A 19,718-nucleotide genomic window follows, 5' to 3' on the forward strand; every position below is an offset into this window, starting at 1 on the left:
TTCCTCAGTTGCATTAGTCATATTTCAAATTCTGGATGGCCACATGTGCCTGGTAGTTACTGTATTGAACAGATAATTACAGAACCTTTCCACCATTACAGGGAATTTTACTGGACAGCACAAGTGTAGATCAGTGGCCCCACATAAAGTAGTGTCATAGGATATAAAATCAGTCTGATCTGAAGGTCTCCACCATATCCGTGCAATGATGACACCTGTTGAATATCTCTGTAAGTCATGGGATCAATAGCTATGTTTGAACTGCTAGGTTCCCCGGTTACCATGGAAATGAGGGTGCTGGTTACAATGCTGTGTAATCAGAGATTAAGGTGCCAAGCCTCCTCTCCTTTAAGCCCCTTTCTATAGCCAAGACCATTTCAGTTGCGCTTCCTGAAAATCCCTGGCAGCAGGAGAAGCAACTAGAAATCTGAAAAAGTACGGGGTGTCAGGGTGCAAGCCCTAAGAGGAAGTACGAGGAAAGAAACATGGCGGGGCATCTTTTCAGTAGGGAAAGGCTAGATCTATTACGTTGAATACAATGACATTGTTACTCTTGCTTCTTGCACAGGCGCAGTGCAAGAATTCTCAGAGCACGCCTACGCGCGCATTTTCTCCTCGGTTTTTCTCTCTTTCCACTTTCCTCTCTCTCCCTTTTTCTCCTCTCCTCTCCCCCTCCCATCACTTGGTCTTTCAGTCTTTCCTTTAGACCGTTTAGGTCTCTCCTTCCGACCCCCCACCCCTTTTTCCCCCTCCCCCCCTCCTTTTCCGTCTCACGCGCACCACCGCTGGTGCATGCGCATTAGGTCCAAAGCCTCGCTCTTTGTCCCCATCTGTCGTTCACACGAACTCAAGTCTTTGGCATTCGGTAGCCAATAGAATCTAAGAAATGGCGGAAAAATGATTCCGCCTCTGGAGATAAACCTTGATTGGCAGGTCAGATAACCAATCGAGAACACCACTTCGTTCCCCTTGGGAGGCACCGAGCTCCGTCGTCTCGTTTCCGGCGGTCGCGCGCTCTTTTCTCGGGACGGTAGAGGCCGTGCAGCGTCGCCGTTACTCTGAGGAAAAGGACTGTGTGTAGAGGGTGAGTTTTTGGACGGTTTGGTTGTTGTTCGGGAGAGAAGTGAGGTTTTTTGCAATAATCCGTGAAGGAAGAGGTGAGGGCGAGGCTAGGTTTGGAGAGAGGGTGGCGGTTCAAAGGCCCCTTGAGGCCTTGTCCCCGTCGCCACACGGCTTCAGACCACCCGCGGGGCCCAGCGCTCTCAGCTCTGCTCCTCTCGGGCTTTAACTGGCAGCCCGTTCTTTCCCGCCCAGTTTCTTTGTGCGACTCATTTCCGAATCTTAGTCGTGTTAGTAAGTTCTGGGCCTTTGAGCCGCTCTGGACCCGAGGGTGTGGGGTCTATTATGCGAGAGCCCTGAAGTCGCGGTTGGAGGAGGAGGCGCTTTGTCGGACGCTCCTCCTCCTCGCGAGGCCATTAATTCAGAATGGGCAAGTGGGGCCCCTCGAGCCATGTTTCTTTGTCAAAACTCTTACCTGGCAAGTTCGTATGCTAGTGCAGACTCCATGGCTTTCGTAGTTAGGTTTTTATGTGCCCATTTTTTGGTCTTGCTGCTTAGTTCTTCCTGCCATTTATAGCATCGCTTTTCTAAGTGAAACTTAAATTTATAGCTTTCCTGTCGATTATTTTCCACTTTGAGAAAGTCTTATTGAAAGCTGACACCTTCTTTGTTTTTAACAGAAGTCAAGGTTAGGACTGGGAGGCACTTTGCTGTCTTCAATCGAAGTTGAGGTAGGTGTAGGGTTATTAGACACAGCGTGGAGCACCTAGTTGAAGAGTTTAACATAGATAACAAATTATTTTTCTGTACATGTTGCATGGTTATTTACGCTAATCCTTTTTAACATCAAAGTAAAATTTAACTTGAGTTGTGTATTTTATTTGCTAAATCTGGCAACGCTAGTGTAGGGGAGCAGTAGATAAGTTAATATTGTATGCTTGTCCAGCTTCCTTATTATTAAATGAAAGGTCCTAAGACATTCTTAGGAAAGGACATTACCCTGCATGCATTTTACACCTTTCAGGCTGCCATCTCATTCTGGTAGATTTGCACCAGATACACCCCCCATTTTCCTCTTCATTATTTGACCCTTTTCTTAAAAATTGAGGGAACATTTATTTGGATTTCAGATGTGTGATTAGTGTTTGGTCTTGTACCTAAACACTTGTGCATTTCTATCATGCTCAGTAGCTAGTGTTTTTCTAAACCATCAGGACTTCTCTTAAAGTCCTTCATCAGGATTAGAGTTAATGATGGAAGAGATAGGAATCCTTGCTGCTGATCTTTATACTCTGTTCTTTTTTTCAGCATCCCAGTAGCTAGGGGGCTTACTTGGTACTTTGTGGGTACTGCATACAATAATATTTAAGGTGTTTTACACAGTGTTAATCTTGCGTAGTGAATACCTGCTTTGGGGAAGAATACATGGAAGGGAAAATTTATAAAGACTAACGTTGTGGGAATATTCAGAAACACAAATGTAGGCAATTTTGTTCTTAAAAATTTTCTTAGCATTTGAAGGGTGGAAGTCAGTGTAATTATTAACTGAAGTGCACCATATGTAGAAATAGGAAGGTTGCTGTTTTCAGGAACTAGTGCTAGCTTTGTTCCTTTGATGATAGGTGGTGCTATGTGTACCTATCTTATTTAGGCCTGTGAGGTAGATAACCAGTTACTCCTATCTGCCAGGTGGGGAAACAGGCTCATAGGTGGCAGAGCCAGCGACTTTGGAGTGTAAACTGAAATCAAGGTGTATGTGTAGTATAGTGATGAATGTAAGTTTTAAAATTCAACTGATTAGTTTTACTTCATCAAATTCTTGTGAGGTTGGGTGGGTTTCCTTATCCAGAGGAATAATAACTGTGAGCACTAAGTGAGATAATGCAGTCTTAGCACAGTGCCTGACTTTTAATGATCAAATATCTGGGGTTATCCTCTTAACTTCAAGATTACACTTTGTAAAACCAAAATAATAACAATAGCAGTCTCCCTTGAATAACAATTTAGAACATCTTAACATTTTGCACCTAGTGCTTTATCCTCCATTAGGTTGTGGTAAAATGTTGTGCATATAGGGTTATGAATATTTAAAATTTGCAGGGATCTCTACATAAAGTTTTTATTAACATGTAAATATGTATTGTGGATTCCTGAATGTGATATAAGCTACTGAGACATGGGCCACTGACTCCTAAATTAAAGGCAGGATGGGGGGGGGATTCCCTTAATTCTGACCTGAGGTATGAAGAACTAGTGGGACAAATGACTGAAAAATTAACCCAAGTTTCTACCCTTGGTCACTTTGGGGCTAAGGGGAAGCAGGGAGGTGTTTAATATCTGGGGCTCAAATAGGAAAAGATTTGATTCTGATGCTACTTTAACACCCCCAAATGTTTCTGGTGTGAACTTAAGATTTCTTAAGTTTTAATTTCCTACTTTTCTTTTTGGGGGTGGGGCACTGGGGATGGAACCCAGGAGCACTTAACCACTAAACCACATCCCTAGCCATTTTTATTTTTTAAGACAGCATCTCACTAAGTTGCTCAGGGCCTTTCTAAATTGCTAAAGCTGACTTTAAACTTGGGATCCCCCTGCAGATACAGATGGGTAGTCCTTTTGTTGTTGTTCTGGGAATTGAACCTAAGGGTGCTTTACCACTGATTTACATTCCCCAGCCCTTTTTTAAAATTATGAGTCAGGGTCTCACTAAGTTTCTGAGGTTGGCCTCAAACTTGCAGTCTTCTGGCCTCAGCCTCCCTAACTGCTGGGATTACAGGCATGCACCACCACCACTCCCAGATTCTATCTTTTCTTTTCTTTTTTTTTTTTTTTCTTTTTGGTACCAGGGATTGAACTCAGGGGCACTCAACCACTGAGCCACATTCCCAACCTTATTTTGTATTTTATTTAAGACAGGATCTCACTCAGTTGCTTAGCACCTCAGCCTCCCGAGCCACTGGGATTAAAGGTGTGTGTCACCTTGTCTGGACTATCTTATTTTTGAAAATATGGTTTCCTCTTTTTTTCCCCTTTGTGATGCTAGGAATTGAATTTCCCAGGGCCTTTCATACACTAGGCAACTGTTCTACCACTAAGCTATATTCCCAGCCCTGCTTTCCATATTTTAAAAAAGATGCCCCATTTGCTGTGAAACTGCTACACCTGTTCATGGCATTTAAAATTAAACTTTTTGAAAAACAGTGCTGTACTATGCTGTAGTGTTGACAAGAGTCACAAAGATTTATTTTTAAGAATTTAACCTAAGAAGCTAGGCATGGTGGCACTTGCCTATAAACCTAGCCACTAGTTCCGTCTGCTTGGGAGGCTGAGGCAGAGGAGGGTCGCAAATTTGAAGTCACCTGTAAAATTTAGTGAGACCCTGTCTCAAAAAATTAAAAAGACTGAAGATGTAGGTCAGTAGCAGAGTGCCCTTAGGTGTAATTCCCAGTACCAAAAAGTAAGTAAGTAAATAAAATTATCCTAAGAAGATAATGAAACAGAAAACTAGAAACAAGAACATTTGCTGCAGCATCATAATAAGAAAAAACTGCCAGGCCTCATGGTGCACACCTGTAATCTTAAGTTTTTGGGAGGCTGAGACATGAGGATCAAAACTTTGAGGCCAGCCTGGGCGATTTAGACCCTGCCTCAAAATAAAAAATGAGGATGAAGTGCTTAGTGGTAAAGGGCCCCTTGGTTTAATCCCTAGTACTGCAAAGAAAAGGGGGGCTAAAATAACCTAAATCTTGCATTGTAAGGAATAGTTTAGTAAATTAACATATGTTCAGATTGACTTTAGCTGTTTAAAATTATGTTGACACTTGATGGGGCTGGGGAGATAGCTCAGTTGGTAGAGTGCTTGCCTTGCAAGCACAAGGCCCTGGGTTCCATCCCCAGCACCAAAAAAAAAAAAAAAAAAAAAGAACATATGTCCAGATTGACTTTAGCTGTTTAAAGTTATGTTGACACTTGAGAAGTAAGGAAAAACTGAACATATAATGTTGCATTATGATTTCAGTTGTTGAAATAATGATGTATGACTTAGAAGGTGAATATACAAAAATGGAAATTTCAAGAGGAATATTTATTCCTGAATGTGCCCCAAAATAGACCTATGTATGTTGATTACAGTGGTGGAAATTATGAACAACCTGTCGAGTGCAGTGGAGGTTTGGTTGACAGCTGAATACTGTGTCCATTAACAAGTAATGTAAAAAACTTAATGACTTGGGTTGGGACACATACACCTGTAATCTCAGTGACTTGGGAGCCTGAAGCAGGAGGATTGCAAGGAGGCAAGCCTGGGCAACTTAGACCTGTCTCAAGTGAAAGGATTGGGGATGTAATTCAGTGATAGGGTGCCTCTGAGTTCAGTCTCCAGTACTGGGGAAAAAAAAAGATTAAAAGAAAAAAAATATGATAGTAAAGCTGTTCATGATGTATCATGAAGGAAAAAAAAAAGCAAGTAGTAATTTTTGTAATATTGCAGTTTGAAATACAGGTATATAAGAATGACTAGAAATGTATTCTAAACTGTTAATGACTATAGTGGTAGGTCTATGGATTTTAGTTTTATGCTTATTTGTAAGTTCTATATAAAACCATTGAACTCCACTCCTGGTCTTCATATTTTCTAATGCTGTGAAACATTCCATTGTGTAGAAGTACTTTTGTGTGTGGGGGTACTAGAGATTGAATCCAGAGGGACCCTACCACTGAGTAACCAACAGGCCTTTTTATTTTGAGACAGGATCTTACTAAATTGCTGAGGCTGGCCTTGGACTTGATCCTCCTGCTTCAACATCCTGAGTTGTGTGTGCCACCATGCTTGAATGGATGTATCGTAATTTAACATAAACCATTCCTCTAATTTATTTATTTGGTACTTGGGATTGAACCAAGGATCTTAAGCATGCTGGGCAATTACCCTACCTTGCCCCCAGCCCTTCTTCAATGGATTAGTAAAATGAAAAGTTAACCAGTACCTGAAAGTAAGGCACTAGTTTTCATTTTTGCTTACCTTCTGTACCTTTCTGCATTCATATATTAAATTTAAAAATTTTCATCCTTAAGAGTAAATGTTTTTCATGTTTATGAAATCTTAATAATTTATTTTTTCCATGTGGGGATTGAACTCGGCATTGTACCTTGCAGTCAAGCATTGTACTACTGAGCTCCATGCCAAACCCTGGTTTTCATAATTTTTACAACTTTGAAACATTCATTATACAGATGTACTATGATTTAATATATAAACCATTTCTCTAATTTTGATAATTAAGTTATTTTTACTTTGTGACCAAAAAGACAAAGTTTTCTTAGGCTAAATTTCTAGGAGTAGCATTATTAAAGAGTGGAAATGAAATATTACATGAAGAAGAATGAAATGACTGCATTTGGTAGTGGATGGATGAAACTGGAGACTGTCATGCTAAGTGAAAAAAAACAATCCCCAAAAAACGAAAGGCCAAATGTTCTCTCCGATATGTGAATGCTGACTCAAATAGGCAGAAGGGGGACGGATAGAGTGGAGAGGGGGAAGGGAGGGTGGGTGAGAATGAGAAAGACAGTAGAATAAATTGGACATAACTTTCCTATGTTTATGTATGAATACACGACCAGTGTAACTCCACATCATGTACAACCACAATAATGGGAAGTTAGACTCCACGTATGTATAATATGTCAAATTATATTCTACTGTCATGTATAACTAAAAAGAACCAAAAAAAAAAGAAAGTGTTGTCCAACCATGGTGACACGGGCCTGTAATCCTAGCAACTCTGGAGGCTGAGGCAGGAGGATGGTGAATTCAAGGTCATCTTCAGCTACTTAGCAAGACTCTGAGCAACTTAGTGAGACCCTGTCTCAACTAAAAAGGGCCAGGTGTGGTGCACATGCCTGTAAGCCCAGCAACTTGGGAGGCTGAGGCAGAAAGATCTTAAGTTCAAGACCAGGAGCCTCAGCAGCTGAGCAAGGCTGTAAGCAAGTTAATGAGACCCTGTCTCAAAATAAAGAACTGGGGATGTAGCTCAGAATCTCAGTGGTAAAGTGCCCCTGGGTTCATTCTCCAGTACCAATCAAAACAAACTAAAAAGGGCTGGGGTGTGGCTCAGTGGTAAAGCAACCCTGGTTCAGTCCCCAGTATGAAAATGAATGGAGTATTGGACATCTTGATAGCTTTTACTTTGTTGTATGAAACAGTTTTCCGATACAATATGATAAAGCCTCGACATTCTTAGTGGTTTTTTTTTTTTTGAACTTGAGATTCTCCTGTCTCAGCCTCCCAAGGTGCCAGGATTACCATGCCTGGTCAACTTTCTTTGATTAATTAATTAATTAATTAATGTTTTTGCATGTCTGCCGTGTCCTTTCTTTTGGTTGGATATGATATAAAATATTAGGGAAAAACTTTTTTATTGGTACTGGGGATTGAACCTAGGGGCACTTGACAACTGAGCCACACCCCCAGCCCTTTCTGTATTTTATTTAGAGACAGCCTCACTGAGTTGTTTAAGGCCTTGATAAATTGCCAAGGCTGGCTTTGAATTCACAATCTTCTTGCCTCAGCCTCCTGAGCCGCTGGGATTATAGGTATGCACCACTGCTCCCAACTTATATACATGGAAGTATTCCCATATAACCATCATTTAAAACCAGCAGTTATGGAGACTTTGTCACATTTCCTTCTTCTGAAAAAAAGTAATAACATATAATGTTAACAGTATGAAAAAGTCCTTTCCTGCAGCTGAATTCTGTTTAGGAGATCTTGTCTTAATTCATATACTGGGGAAGTGTCCTTGGATGAGGAAGATGGTCCTCAGTTTTTTATTTTTTATTTTTAGTTGTTGATGAACCTTTATTTATTTACATGTGGTTCTGAGAACCGAAACAAATGCCTCAAACATGCCAGACAAGCACTCTGCCACTGAGCCACAATCCCAGCCTGGTCCTTGGTTTTTTGACTGCCTACTGGGTTCAGTCTGGATTGTATAAAGAATTTATATTTTGTTTTATTTTTAATCTTTGATTTTTAAATGACAAAGTAATAGTAGTTATCTTGAGTGCCTACTCTATGCCAGTAATGAGTGTAATATTTGTTAACTCTCATAGCCACCTTGATGTGGCCTTACATTTATAATAGCAGAAGAAAAAGATACAGAAGTAATTTACCAAGTAGTACATAGGTAGTGCATATTAGGACCATGATCCAAACCTAAGTATATTTAACCCTACAACCCATACTTACCCACTATTGATTCTACAGTGTCTACTATGGGTTTAGGACTGTGTTAGGTGCCAGAGAAGAACTAGACTATTAGTCCTTTGTGATAACTAGAATTTGTTTCTTTTTTCTTTTTTTTTTTCTTTTCTTTGTGTGTGTTGTTGGAGATTGAACCCAGGGCCTCACACATGATAGGCAAGCACTTACCACTGAGTTACATCCCCAGTCACAATCATTGTGCTTTTTAAATGTGCTTTAATACATGATAGGGAGCCAGACATGGTGGTGCACTCCTGTAATTCCAACTACTTGGGAGGCTGAAGCAGGAGAATGGCAAGTTCAAGACCAGTCTGGGCAGTTTAGCAAGATCCTGTCTCAAAATGCTAGGGACGTAGCTCAGTAGTAGAGTGGTGGTCTAGTATGTGTGAGGCCTGTAGTCAATACCCAGTACTGCCATAAAAAAAAGTGTGTGCATGTATGTGATGGGGCCACATTTGAGGGGCGGTGGTACTGGGGGTTGAACTCGGGGGCACTCGACCACTGAGTCATATCCGCAGCCCTATTTTGTATTTTATTTAAAGACAGGGTCTCACTGAGTTGCTTGGGGCCTTGTTTTGCTGAGACTGGCTTTGAACTCATACCTCAGCCTCCTGAACCACTGGGACTATAGGCATGCACCACTTATTCTGTCTGGGGCTAAGTTTTAAAGAGTAGGTTATTTTGGGAAGGTGGTTGATTTCCTGTTAATGTATAGAAAAGAACTGGAAGGTCCCTTAAGTTATTTCAGTACTAATTGTTTTCATCGAGTTCTGTCTGGTTGCTTTTCAGATCTTTTTTCTTTCTTTTTTTTCTGAGTATTGGGGATTAGATTTAACTTAGGTCCTCATACATGTGTTTTTAGATTTTAAAATTGTACTTTTTTGCCATAGTGTTCCACATAACTATTTTGGATTCAGCAAAAGCTAGAATATCAAAGGTAATTAAGACATGTAGGTCATCAGGATGGTGACAGATTGCATTTTTAGCACTGAATATATTTGACAGTCTACTTTTTCTTTTTAGGGTGCAAAAATGCAGAGCAATAAAACCTTTAATTTGGAGAAACAGAACCATACTCCAAGGAAACATCATCAGCATCACCACCAGCAGCACCATCAGCAGCAACAGCAGCAGCCACCACCACCACCAATACCTGCAAATGGGCAACAGGCCAGCAGCCAAAGTGAGTAAATGCTAGGTGGTAGTGTAGAAATAGGTTGCTTCTTGGCAGTGGGTTCCTGGTTTTAGATCAATCTCTTGGGATTATAAGGAAATAGGCCTTTATGCCATACTTTTGTTCTTTTTCCTGTTGAACTCTTAATACTTATCATGATGAAGAAAGACTGGTTCACTGAAACCAAGAAGCAGACGTGTATGACAGTAGTATATGGGTGGCTCTACTGTATTGGCACATTCTGTTGCTAAACAGATGTTTGTATGTTTTACCTCAGCTTGGTTCTTAGGGGTAGTCATCAGATGACTGATAGTTGAAGAGAATATACAGCAAGTCTTTAAAGCTTTGTGGAGAAATATGGTACTAAGTATAATATTTTAGCCTGGGGTCTACTCCAGACCTTTTTTTAAATTTTTATTTATTTTTTTTTATTAAAATCTTTTTTTATTTTTACAGACTGCATTTTGATTCATTGTACACAAATGGGGTACAACTTTTCATTTGTATGGTTGTACATCATGTAGATTCACACCATTCATGTAATCATACATAAACATAGGGTAATACTGTCTTGTTTTATTCTACTATCTTTCTGTAGTAAATGGATGAAGTTGGAAAATATCGTGCTAAGTGAAATAGGCGAAGCCCAAAAAACCAAAGACTGAATGTTTTCTCCAGGCCATTTTTAATGTGTAAAAGTTTTTGTATGTTTTCATTCACTCAGTAAACATTTGAGTATCTATTTTATGCCTATGATTAAGACTAGAACCAGTCTCAACTCTTTTATTTCCAAAAATTTCTTACAAAGGATAGTCTCCTTAACTAATTTCTGTTCTTTCCATTGCCCTAAACCTAAGAGAATAGGAAATATTAAGGTAATGAAGATTAGAGAGAGATTAGGAAAACGACAGTTGTGTTTTAAATTTTAAAAGTGTTTTAAGAAAATAGAACAATTTTTTTTGTATAATTATTTTTGCAATTTAACACTGGGGCATGAGATGCAGTTCTGTCTCTGAGCTATATCCCTAGCCCTGAGCAATTCTTTAAATTTAAAAGTCTAGTTGTTATGACATAGGACTCCTTCAACTGCTTAATTTTCTTTTGGACCTGTAACTCCTATATGTATATGTACGTGTGTGTGTGTGTGTGTGTGTGTGTGTGTGTGTACACACATATGTCTCGGTACAGCTTGGTTCCTGGCCTATTGTAGAACTATTTAGAAGACCCTCTTAGATACTCTGCATTCTGCTTTCATATTCTAAGGTGCAATTTACTGATAACTGGAGAGTGGATATGTTGCATTGGAAAATGATATTTGCTTTCTCTACAGCAATTATGTTTCCTAAACTTGCAGAAGTTACAGCTCTTTGAAAATGTGACTGTAAATCTTTCTTCTCAATCTTTGAGTGACTGTGTGTCTTCTCACAGATGAAGGCTTGACTATTGACCTGAAGAATTTTAGGAAACCAGGAGAGAAGACCTTCACCCAACGTAGTCGTCTCTTTGTGGGTAATCTCCCTCCTGACATCACTGAGGAGGAAATGAGGAAACTTTTTGAGAAATACGGGAAGGCAGGCGAAGTTTTCATTCATAAGGATAAAGGCTTTGGTTTTATCCGCTTGGTGAGCAACTATGGGTTTTGTGTGCTTTAAAGGGGTAGGGATGCTCAGGAATGATGGATGTGGAGAAGTATGTAGTAGAAATAATTCTCAGACTATTAGAAGCCTGTGAATGTTTTTTTTTTTTTTTTTTTTTTTTGGTGCTGGGGATCGAACCCAGGGCCTTGTGTTTGCAAGGCAAGCACTCTACTGACTGAGCTATCTCCCCAGCCCCTGTGAATGTTTTTAACGTAGATTTTAAGGGTGACATTGATTCAGTTGCCTAGGAAACTGACTAACTTTTATGCCCTTTGGAACTTTTTATATTTTAATTGGGAAATTTCAAACATTGAAGTAAACAGAGTAGTCGGGCTCAGTGGTGCATGCCTATAATCCCAGTGACTTGGGCGGCTGAGGCAGGATTATTGCGAGTTGAAAGCCAGCCTCAGCAATTTAGTGAGGTCCTAAGCAACTCAGTGGGACCCGTTCTCTAAATAAAATACAAAAAAGGGCTGGAGATGTGACTCATTGTCCCTGGGTTCAATCCCTGGTACCAAAAAAAAAAAGTAGTAGTAAACAGAATAGTGTAATGAATATCCACTGCCTAGCTTCAGTAATTATCACATTAATTTTATCTATGCCTTCCCCCATTAGCTATACACTAACTATGGTTTAGTATGTTGGTTTTTTTTTCCCAGAAAAAGTGAATAGAAGTTTTATTTTAGCAATGACCAAGGCTTATATGATTTCTTTCCAAAGTACTACACATATATTTTCTCATTTAAGACTCTTCACATCATGAGAGGACAGTTTTATACAAATCAAATGTTTTATTTTGTATTTTTTATAATATTTTGTGTTTAAATAGACATTCTTTTTTTTTTTTTTTTCCTGGTCCTGGGGATGGATCCCAGGGGCACTCTACCACTAAGCTACATATCCAGCACTTTTTATTTTTTTAATTTTCATTAAGCTTCTCACTAAATTGCAAAGCCAGCTTTAAACTTCAGTTCTTTTGCCTCAGCTACCCAAACAGCTGGAATTACTCTTGTTTGCCACCATGCCAGGCCAGTCCTACATTTTTGTTGTTGGTAGTGGTAATTGAACCCAGGGGTGCTCTATGCTGAGCTGTATTATGCCCAGCCCTTTTTGTTTTTAATTTTGAAATAGGGACTCACTAAATTGCTGAGGCTGGCTTTGAACTTGCTATCCTTCTGCCTCACTCTCCCAAGTTGGTGGGATTATAGGCGTGCACCACCACACCTGGCTAGTGCTACCCATTTTTAGGTGTATATCCTATTTTTAAAATCCAGCTTGATTTGGAAAAAGTGTATGCAGAAAAAAAAATTTCTAGATATTATCCACCTCTACAAATTAGGAATATAATGTGACATCAAGATCATAGGATGGGATGTGGTCAGAACTAGTTTTCATTCCTATCTGCCATGAACTCAAGACTGTACAGGCAAGTCTTTTTCTCTGGATATCAGTATTGCTCTTTAGTGATGCAAGAAAATGGGGGTATCCCATTCAAGGTCTGTTCTAAAAGATGCCTTTGGAGGACATAAGTATTTCTGTTATATTGCTGCAGAAAATTAAAGCATTCTGTTTGATGTATTATAAGGGTAGATTTTAGCATGGTCTTTGGTTTATGAATGATCAGTTATTACTTGTATGAACTTCTAGAATATCCAGTTCCAATCAATTAGGGTAACCAAGGAGTTAACCTGAAAGACAATATAATTCTGTTTCTCTCCATGTTTATTTCAAGTACTGGGAATTGAACCCTCAGACACACTCTACCACTGATGTACATCTCTAGCCCTTTGGGATTATTTGTTCTGACATAGGGTCTTGCCAAGTTGCTGAGGTTGGCCTCAAACTTGAGATTCTCTTGCCTCAGGGTCCTGTATCACTGGGATTACTGACATGTGCCACGCTGTACAGTATATCCATGTTTCTTTACATGCTTAGTACCAAGGTTTTGGGGGTGACATTTTGTTACTGAGATATTCTTCATTAGGTTATCAGTAGCTGCTCAGATAGTCTTTGTTAAACTGAATTGCTCCAATTCTCTTCTTTTGTAGGAAACACGAACCCTGGCGGAAATTGCCAAAGTAGAGCTGGACAATATGCCACTCCGTGGAAAACAGCTGCGTGTGCGCTTTGCCTGTCATAGTGCATCCCTTACGGTTCGAAACCTTCCTCAGTACGTGTCTAACGAACTGCTGGAAGAAGCTTTTTCTGTGTTTGGTCAGGTGGAGAGGGCCGTAGTCATTGTGGATGATCGAGGAAGACCCTCAGGAAAAGGCATTGTTGAGTTCTCAGGGAAGCCAGCTGCTCGGAAAGCTCTGGACAGATGCAGTGAAGGTTCTTTCCTGCTAACCACGTAAGTAAAGGGTTTTCAGAAATAGACCTTGGGTTCCTAATTGTTTCTGTGGTCTAGAGAATTAACCTCTAGTAATCATGTCCCTGTGTTCATTTAAAGACTTTTTTTAAATTGGTAACACTGGGGATTCAAACCTCACACGTAATGGGCAAGGACTTCAATGCTGAGCTAAGTGTTAGCCTCTGCTCCCCACTTTTTAAAATTTATTTTGTGACAGGTTCTGGCTATGTTGCCCAGGCTGGCCTCAAACTTGGGATCCTCCTGCTTCAGCCCACTGATTAGTTGGGATTATAGGCAAGTGCCACCATACCTAGCAATTTAAAAACTTCTGGTACTAATTCAACTTTCTAGTAGAGTTTTCAGTATACTCTGACATTAATGGAAATGATCTGAGGATTAAGGAATATATCTTTTCTTTCAGTAACTTGCCATGTAATCATTAATATTGTCTTCTTTTACTGTGAAGTTTTAGAACTCTGAAAAGTTGTTTTGTACATGCAGTATTTCTTAGAATTTACCCCAGTTCATTTTCTGGAGTTTGGTAGATATTGGGTATTTAGGTTTTTAAATAAGTCCTGCATCTTGACTTACTTGCAACATTTTTTGTGGCTATGTTCAGATGTCTGAAGCCTGACTCCAACCTGTTAACACCAAGTTTTCCATAATGCCAATAAAAGGACTTTATTACTTGGGTTATATGTAAAAACTCCTTCAGAACCTCTACTTCATTGTGCCAGTGGAAGAGGTTGAGCAGATGCCTTGTATGTTATAGTTTTATTAACACTGACCTTCCTTTGATTCAGATTTCCTCGGCCTGTGACTGTGGAGCCAATGGACCAGTTAGATGATGAAGAAGGGCTTCCAGAGAAGCTGGTTATAAAGAACCAGCAATTTCACAAGTACGTGATCCTGATAGATTTCCTGTTAGGTATTTGTCCATGCCAGGGGTTTTTTGTTTTTGGTACTAGGGATTGAACCTAAGGATGCTTTACCACTGAGCTGTATCCCTGGCCCTTTTATTTTTTATTTAGAGACAGGGTCTCCCTAAGTGCTGAGGCTGGCCTCAAACTTTCCATCCTCCTGCCTCAGTCTCCCAAATTACTGGGATTACAGGTGTGTGCCACTGTGCCCAATGGTATTTGCCTATTCTTTTTTTAAAAATATTTTTAGTTGTAGATGGACACAGTATCTTTATTTTTTTATGTGGTGCTGAAGTTCAAACCCAAGTGCCTACCATGTGCTAGATAAGCACTCTATCACCGAGTTACAACTCCAGCCTGGTATTTCCCTATTCTTAAAGAAGCTTTTATTTTTATTTATTTTTTGTACTGGGGGTTGAACTTAGGAGCACTTAACCACTGAGCCACATTCCTAGAACCCCCTCTTTTTTTAAATTCGGAGACAGGGTCTCAGTAAGTTGCTGATGCTGACCTTGAACTTATGGTCCTCTTGCCTCAGCATACTGAGTCACTGGGATTACAGGCTTGTGCCACCACTCCCAATTCTTGAGGAAACTTCTAAAGGGATACATAAAAGACTCGGGTCTTTGCTCTATGGTTTCACTGGCACTCAATAGGAATGTGATGCTTAGTTGGTGGAATCTTGAACAAAGTTAGTAATCTTGGAAGCTTGCCTTCAGGGAGCGAGAGCAGCCACCCAGATTTGCACAGCCTGGTTCCTTTGAGTATGAGTATGCTATGCGTTGGAAGGCACTCATTGAGATGGAGAAACAGCAGCAGGACCAGGTGGACCGCAACATCAAGGAGGCTCGTGAGAAGCTGGAAATGGAGATGGAGGCTGCTCGTCATGAGCACCAAGTCATGCTAATGAGGCAGGGTAAGTATAAGACTGAAAGTTTTAAAGCTAGAAGAACAAATTTTTTTCCCCCAGGACTTTCTTTTTATCATTGAGTTGAGAAAGACTTAAATTTCTGCCTTTTTTGGGGGGCGGGGTGTGCTGGGTGTTAAATGCAGGGTCACTCTACCACTGAGCTACATCCCCAGACCTTTTTAGTTTTTATTTTGAGATAGATCTCACTGAGTTTCCCAGGCTGGCCTCAAACTTACATTCCTGCCTTGGCCTCCTGAGTAGCTGGGATTACAGACATGTGCCACCAGTATGCTAAATCTCCATTTTTATTCCCTGAAATATGTTGATCTTGGTAGGCAAACACTCTTAGAGATGTGACAAAATACTGGATTCTGTGGGTAAGGACATGATAGGTTTGACTTCATTTTTGGAATCTGGACACTTCAAATGGCAACTCCAAGGATTACTATCCCTTTTGATTTCTGGATTTTTCTTCAGTACTGGAGACTGAATGTAGGGCCTTTTATGTGCTAGGAAAGTGCTCTACTACTAAGCTGCGTCTTCAACTCTTTTTTTATTTTGAGATGGGTTCTTGCTTTGTTTCCCAGACCAGCTTCAAAGTTTTTAATCCTTCTGCCTCAACCTTTCGTGTAGCTGTGATTGTAGGTATACACAAGCCCCTGTGCTTTCTGGATCTTTATTTATGGAATATTATTGGAGATACCTGAAGAGAATGGAGAATACTCTCAATTTGTTTCTAGATTTGATGAGGCGCCAAGAAGAACTTCGAAGAATGGAAGAGCTGCACAACCAAGAGGTGCAAAAAAGAAAGCAACTGGAGCTCAGGTAACTGCTTTTCTCAAATCCTTTTTTAATGAGGTAACTCATTGCTTCTTTACCAGTATGCTACTTCATACTCTTGTAAATATGTCAGCAAATATCTCCTGGCTCTTCTCTGGTTCTCCTTTTGGTTGGGAGATGTTTCAGCTATCTGTGGTTCTAGGAATTTCTTGGGGCTGTGATAAAGAGAAAGCAGCTAAGTGCTGTTCTCCTAATAATTGGTTGCATTAGTTCCTGATGAGCTATGACAGTTTTCAGCAGAGTGAAAACTCGAATGTTTGCATCTTAAAATCTTTGGTGACTCTCTAGGCAGGAAGAGGAGCGTAGGCGCCGTGAGGAAGAAATGCGGCGGCAACAAGAAGAGATGATGCGGCGACAGCAGGAAGGATTCAAGGGGACCTTCCCTGATGCGGTATATGTCCCATGTACCCATGATACACCAGGCCAGTTGTGATATCACAAACCCACCACGAATTATCCACTATGATTCCTAAGTTATGACCAGTTTTTCTATGCCATGAAACTTCTTTTAGAAAGAGAGTTCCATAGGAAGGGGGGAGGTAATGTTTGAAGAGGAGCTTATCTTTCCTCATGGGCAATTTGGGGTGGAAAACTGTTTAGATTTAGAGACTGTAGGATGAGATTAATCAAGCCTTGTAGCAACCTTAGTTAGTCCATTCCTATCCTTGTAGTTGTACATGTTGGTGCCCCAGAAGGAATTAAATATCTTTCCCCCTTCTTTTCACCCTTCTTTCTGTTCCTAGTAGGAAAATCTAACTTGTGCTGGAGTTCCTCATCTTGGTCTCAGTGTTCTTGGGATATGTTATCACTTCCTTCAGTGGGTGATCCTCAGTGGATGGTGGTACAATGTACTGCTGTCTTAAACTCTTTTTTTTTTTTTTTGCATTGCTGGGGATTGAACCCAGGGACTTGCGCTTGCGAGACAAGCGCTCTACCAACTGAGCTATCTCCCCAGCCCTGTCTTGAAATCTTTTAAGAATTTTTTTGTTTTTGTTTTTCAGAGAGAGCAAGAGATAAGGATGGGCCAGATGGCTATGGGAGGTAAGGACTTAAGGGGTTAATCAATGGATCTGATTTCCTTTTCCATTTTTGTTTGGTATCTGATGAACTATGTAGCTTCTCCTACCTACTACACATATAAAAGGCTGACATTTATAGGAACATCATGTTCTTTGGGGTAACAGCCAGCCCAGAAGTCTTGTTGAATTATATCCCTTGGTATAAAGAGAAACTGTCAATCTCTATCCCCTGTACTGATCATACAACTCTGCTTTAGGTGCTATGGGCATAAATAATAGAGGCGCCATGCCCCCTGCTCCTGTGCCAGCTGGTACCCCAGCTCCTCCAGGACCTGCCACTATGATGCCGGATGGAACTTTGGGACTGGTAATAAACTGTAGGGCCTTAGTAGAAAGTCCAAGGGGTAGGAGAAGGAGGAAAAGGGGCTTTTACCTTCATTGCTTCTGGACCTGCCTCAATTTTACTACAGCTATCACAGTCTTTAAGACTACTGATACCCATGAAATATAACCTTAAAGGTTTGTTTTAAATATTTTTTTAGTTGTAGATGGACACAGTACCTTTATTTTATGTATTTTTATGTGGCACTGAGGCTCAAACCCAGTGTCTCATACATGCTAGGCAAGCACTCTACCACTGAGCTGTACACCAGCCCCTACCCTAAAGGTTTTATTTTTTTCTTTTTGTGATGCTAGGGTGATGCTATGGATGGAATCCATGGACTCACATGTTAGTCAGGCACTCTATCACTGAGCTACATTTCCAGCCCTAATGTCTTTTTTTATATCTTGAGCAAACTCAGTATCAAACTGTATTTTATCTCAGAGTTAGCTGACCTCTTGTCTGATTGGTCAGTCTGTTTATTTGCTATCCTGGGTAGATTTTGGGGGCAATTCAAATAAATGGTATACATTATTATATGAAATATATGTGAATCTTCCCAGCTACTCATGCTGAGACTAGAGGTTTGAAAGTTGCAGACCTACTTGGGCAACTTAGTGGGAAGACCCCATCTCAGAAAATGAAAGGGCTGGGGATATAGATCAGTGGTAAATCCTGGGCTTAATCTTCCCTATACCACAAAAATTAAAAAATGAATCCAAAGTCTTCATGGCTTATAGAATTAAGAGCTTGTTTTGGTTCTGTTGTCATAATAGTGCCAAAACTGGATAGCCTTAAGGTTGCTAGAGAATGATGACCTGTCCTAATCTGCATACCTACCCCAGGAATAAGGATTTGGCTAGAATTATCTAACCTAGGAAGTTAGTATATGCTACTGCTTGTTTGGTAGTGGGGAATGTGGATAAAATGTTGAAGGTATCATTTTGGGGTGGGTTCCTAATTCAGTCATCTCAGGATTATCTGCTAGAGTTCTAGATAACCTTGGTCACTCATGGCCAGCATTAGGAGCCTTGAATCATTGAGTGGAAATGGCCTTCACTACAAAGGTGGTAGATGGGTGGGAACCCCAGGACAATGGTTCTATTGTAATGTTGCTTTCTTTTTCTCTTTCAAGACCCCACCAACAACTGAACGCTTTGGCCAGGCTGCCACAATGGAAGGAATTGGGGCAATTGGTGGAACCCCTCCTGCATTCAACCGTGCAGCTCCTGGAGCTGAATTTGCTCCAAACAAACGTCGCCGATACTAATAAAATTGCAGTGTCTAGTTTCCCAAAACCCTTAAAAGAAGGACCCTTTTTGGACTAGCCAGAATTCTACCCTGGAAAAGTGTTAGGGATTCTTCCCAATAGTTAGGTCTTCCCTGCCTGTACTACTCTAGGGAGTATGCTGGAGGCAGAGGGCAAGGGAGGGGTGGTATGTAACAAATCAGTTCTGTGTGGCATATTGGTTAATTGATTCTGTGTGGTGCATTCCTGAAGTCTCAAATGTGATTGTTGAGGGCTGGGGGACCCATAGCAAAATGGATCCAGTTAGAGCCCCATTAATCTTGATCATTCCGTTTTTTTCCCTATCATGTTTTATTTGCTTTCTTGTCCTTACACCCCTTGAACCCAGAGACACTGCCACATATACCACAAAAACAAAACATCCCCCAATGACCTTAGCCCCATTGCTCCATTCGCTCCCAGGTGAGAATTCAGGCAAATGTCCACAGAGGTCACAGACAACATACATACAGTTCTGTTATACCCCATATATTACCCCTTCATGTCCTAAGGAAGACATTTTCTCTTAGAACTTTTCATTTTAGTATATCTTTAAAAAAAAATCTTGTGTTAACTTGCCTCCATCTTTTTCTTGGGTAAAGACAACCCAAGAATGACCCTTTTGTGTCTATGATGTTGCTATTCACAGCTTTTCTTGATAGGCCTAGTACAATCTTGGGAACAGGGTTGCTGTATGCTGATGGTCTGACAGTAGCTCTTAGCCTTGCCTATCTTAGGTAGTTATGCTGTGCATTTTTTATTGGTGTACCATGTTTGATTTGTTCCTGATACCTTAAATTTGGAGTTTTTCTGAGAAATGGAGAAGTAATGCAGCATCAACTTATTAAAATACATTTTAAGCCTTTTAATTTTCT

At 40.4% G+C, this 19,718-nt stretch overlaps 1 protein-coding gene across 2 annotated transcripts; it reads left to right on the forward strand.

Annotated features, from left to right (window-relative positions):
* The first annotated feature begins 948 nt into the window (after positions 1-948).
* On the forward strand, positions 949-19,712 carry Nono (non-POU domain containing octamer binding). 2 transcript variants are annotated; one of them, XM_047536203.1, is made up of 12 exons: positions 1,002-1,084; positions 1,740-1,790; positions 9,347-9,506; positions 10,926-11,119; positions 13,183-13,484; positions 14,288-14,383; positions 15,124-15,320; positions 16,055-16,139; positions 16,443-16,545; positions 17,156-17,195; positions 17,431-17,540; positions 18,691-19,712. In XM_047536203.1, the coding sequence occupies exons 3-12, from the start codon at positions 9,356-9,358 to the stop codon at positions 18,823-18,825; spliced, it is 1,413 nt and encodes a 470-aa protein (XP_047392159.1). In that variant the 5' UTR covers positions 1,002-1,084; positions 1,740-1,790; positions 9,347-9,355; the 3' UTR covers positions 18,826-19,712. The 2 variants fall into 2 exon arrangements, with proteins under 2 accessions (XP_047392158.1, XP_047392159.1); XM_047536202.1 differs by lacking the exon at positions 1,740-1,790 and having other exon boundaries at positions 949-1,084.
* Positions 19,713-19,718: the final 6 nt, after the last annotated feature.

Source organism: Sciurus carolinensis, chromosome X (genome assembly GCF_902686445.1).
Source record: "Sciurus carolinensis chromosome X, mSciCar1.2, whole genome shotgun sequence".
Taxonomy (NCBI): domain Eukaryota; kingdom Metazoa; phylum Chordata; class Mammalia; order Rodentia; family Sciuridae; genus Sciurus; species Sciurus carolinensis.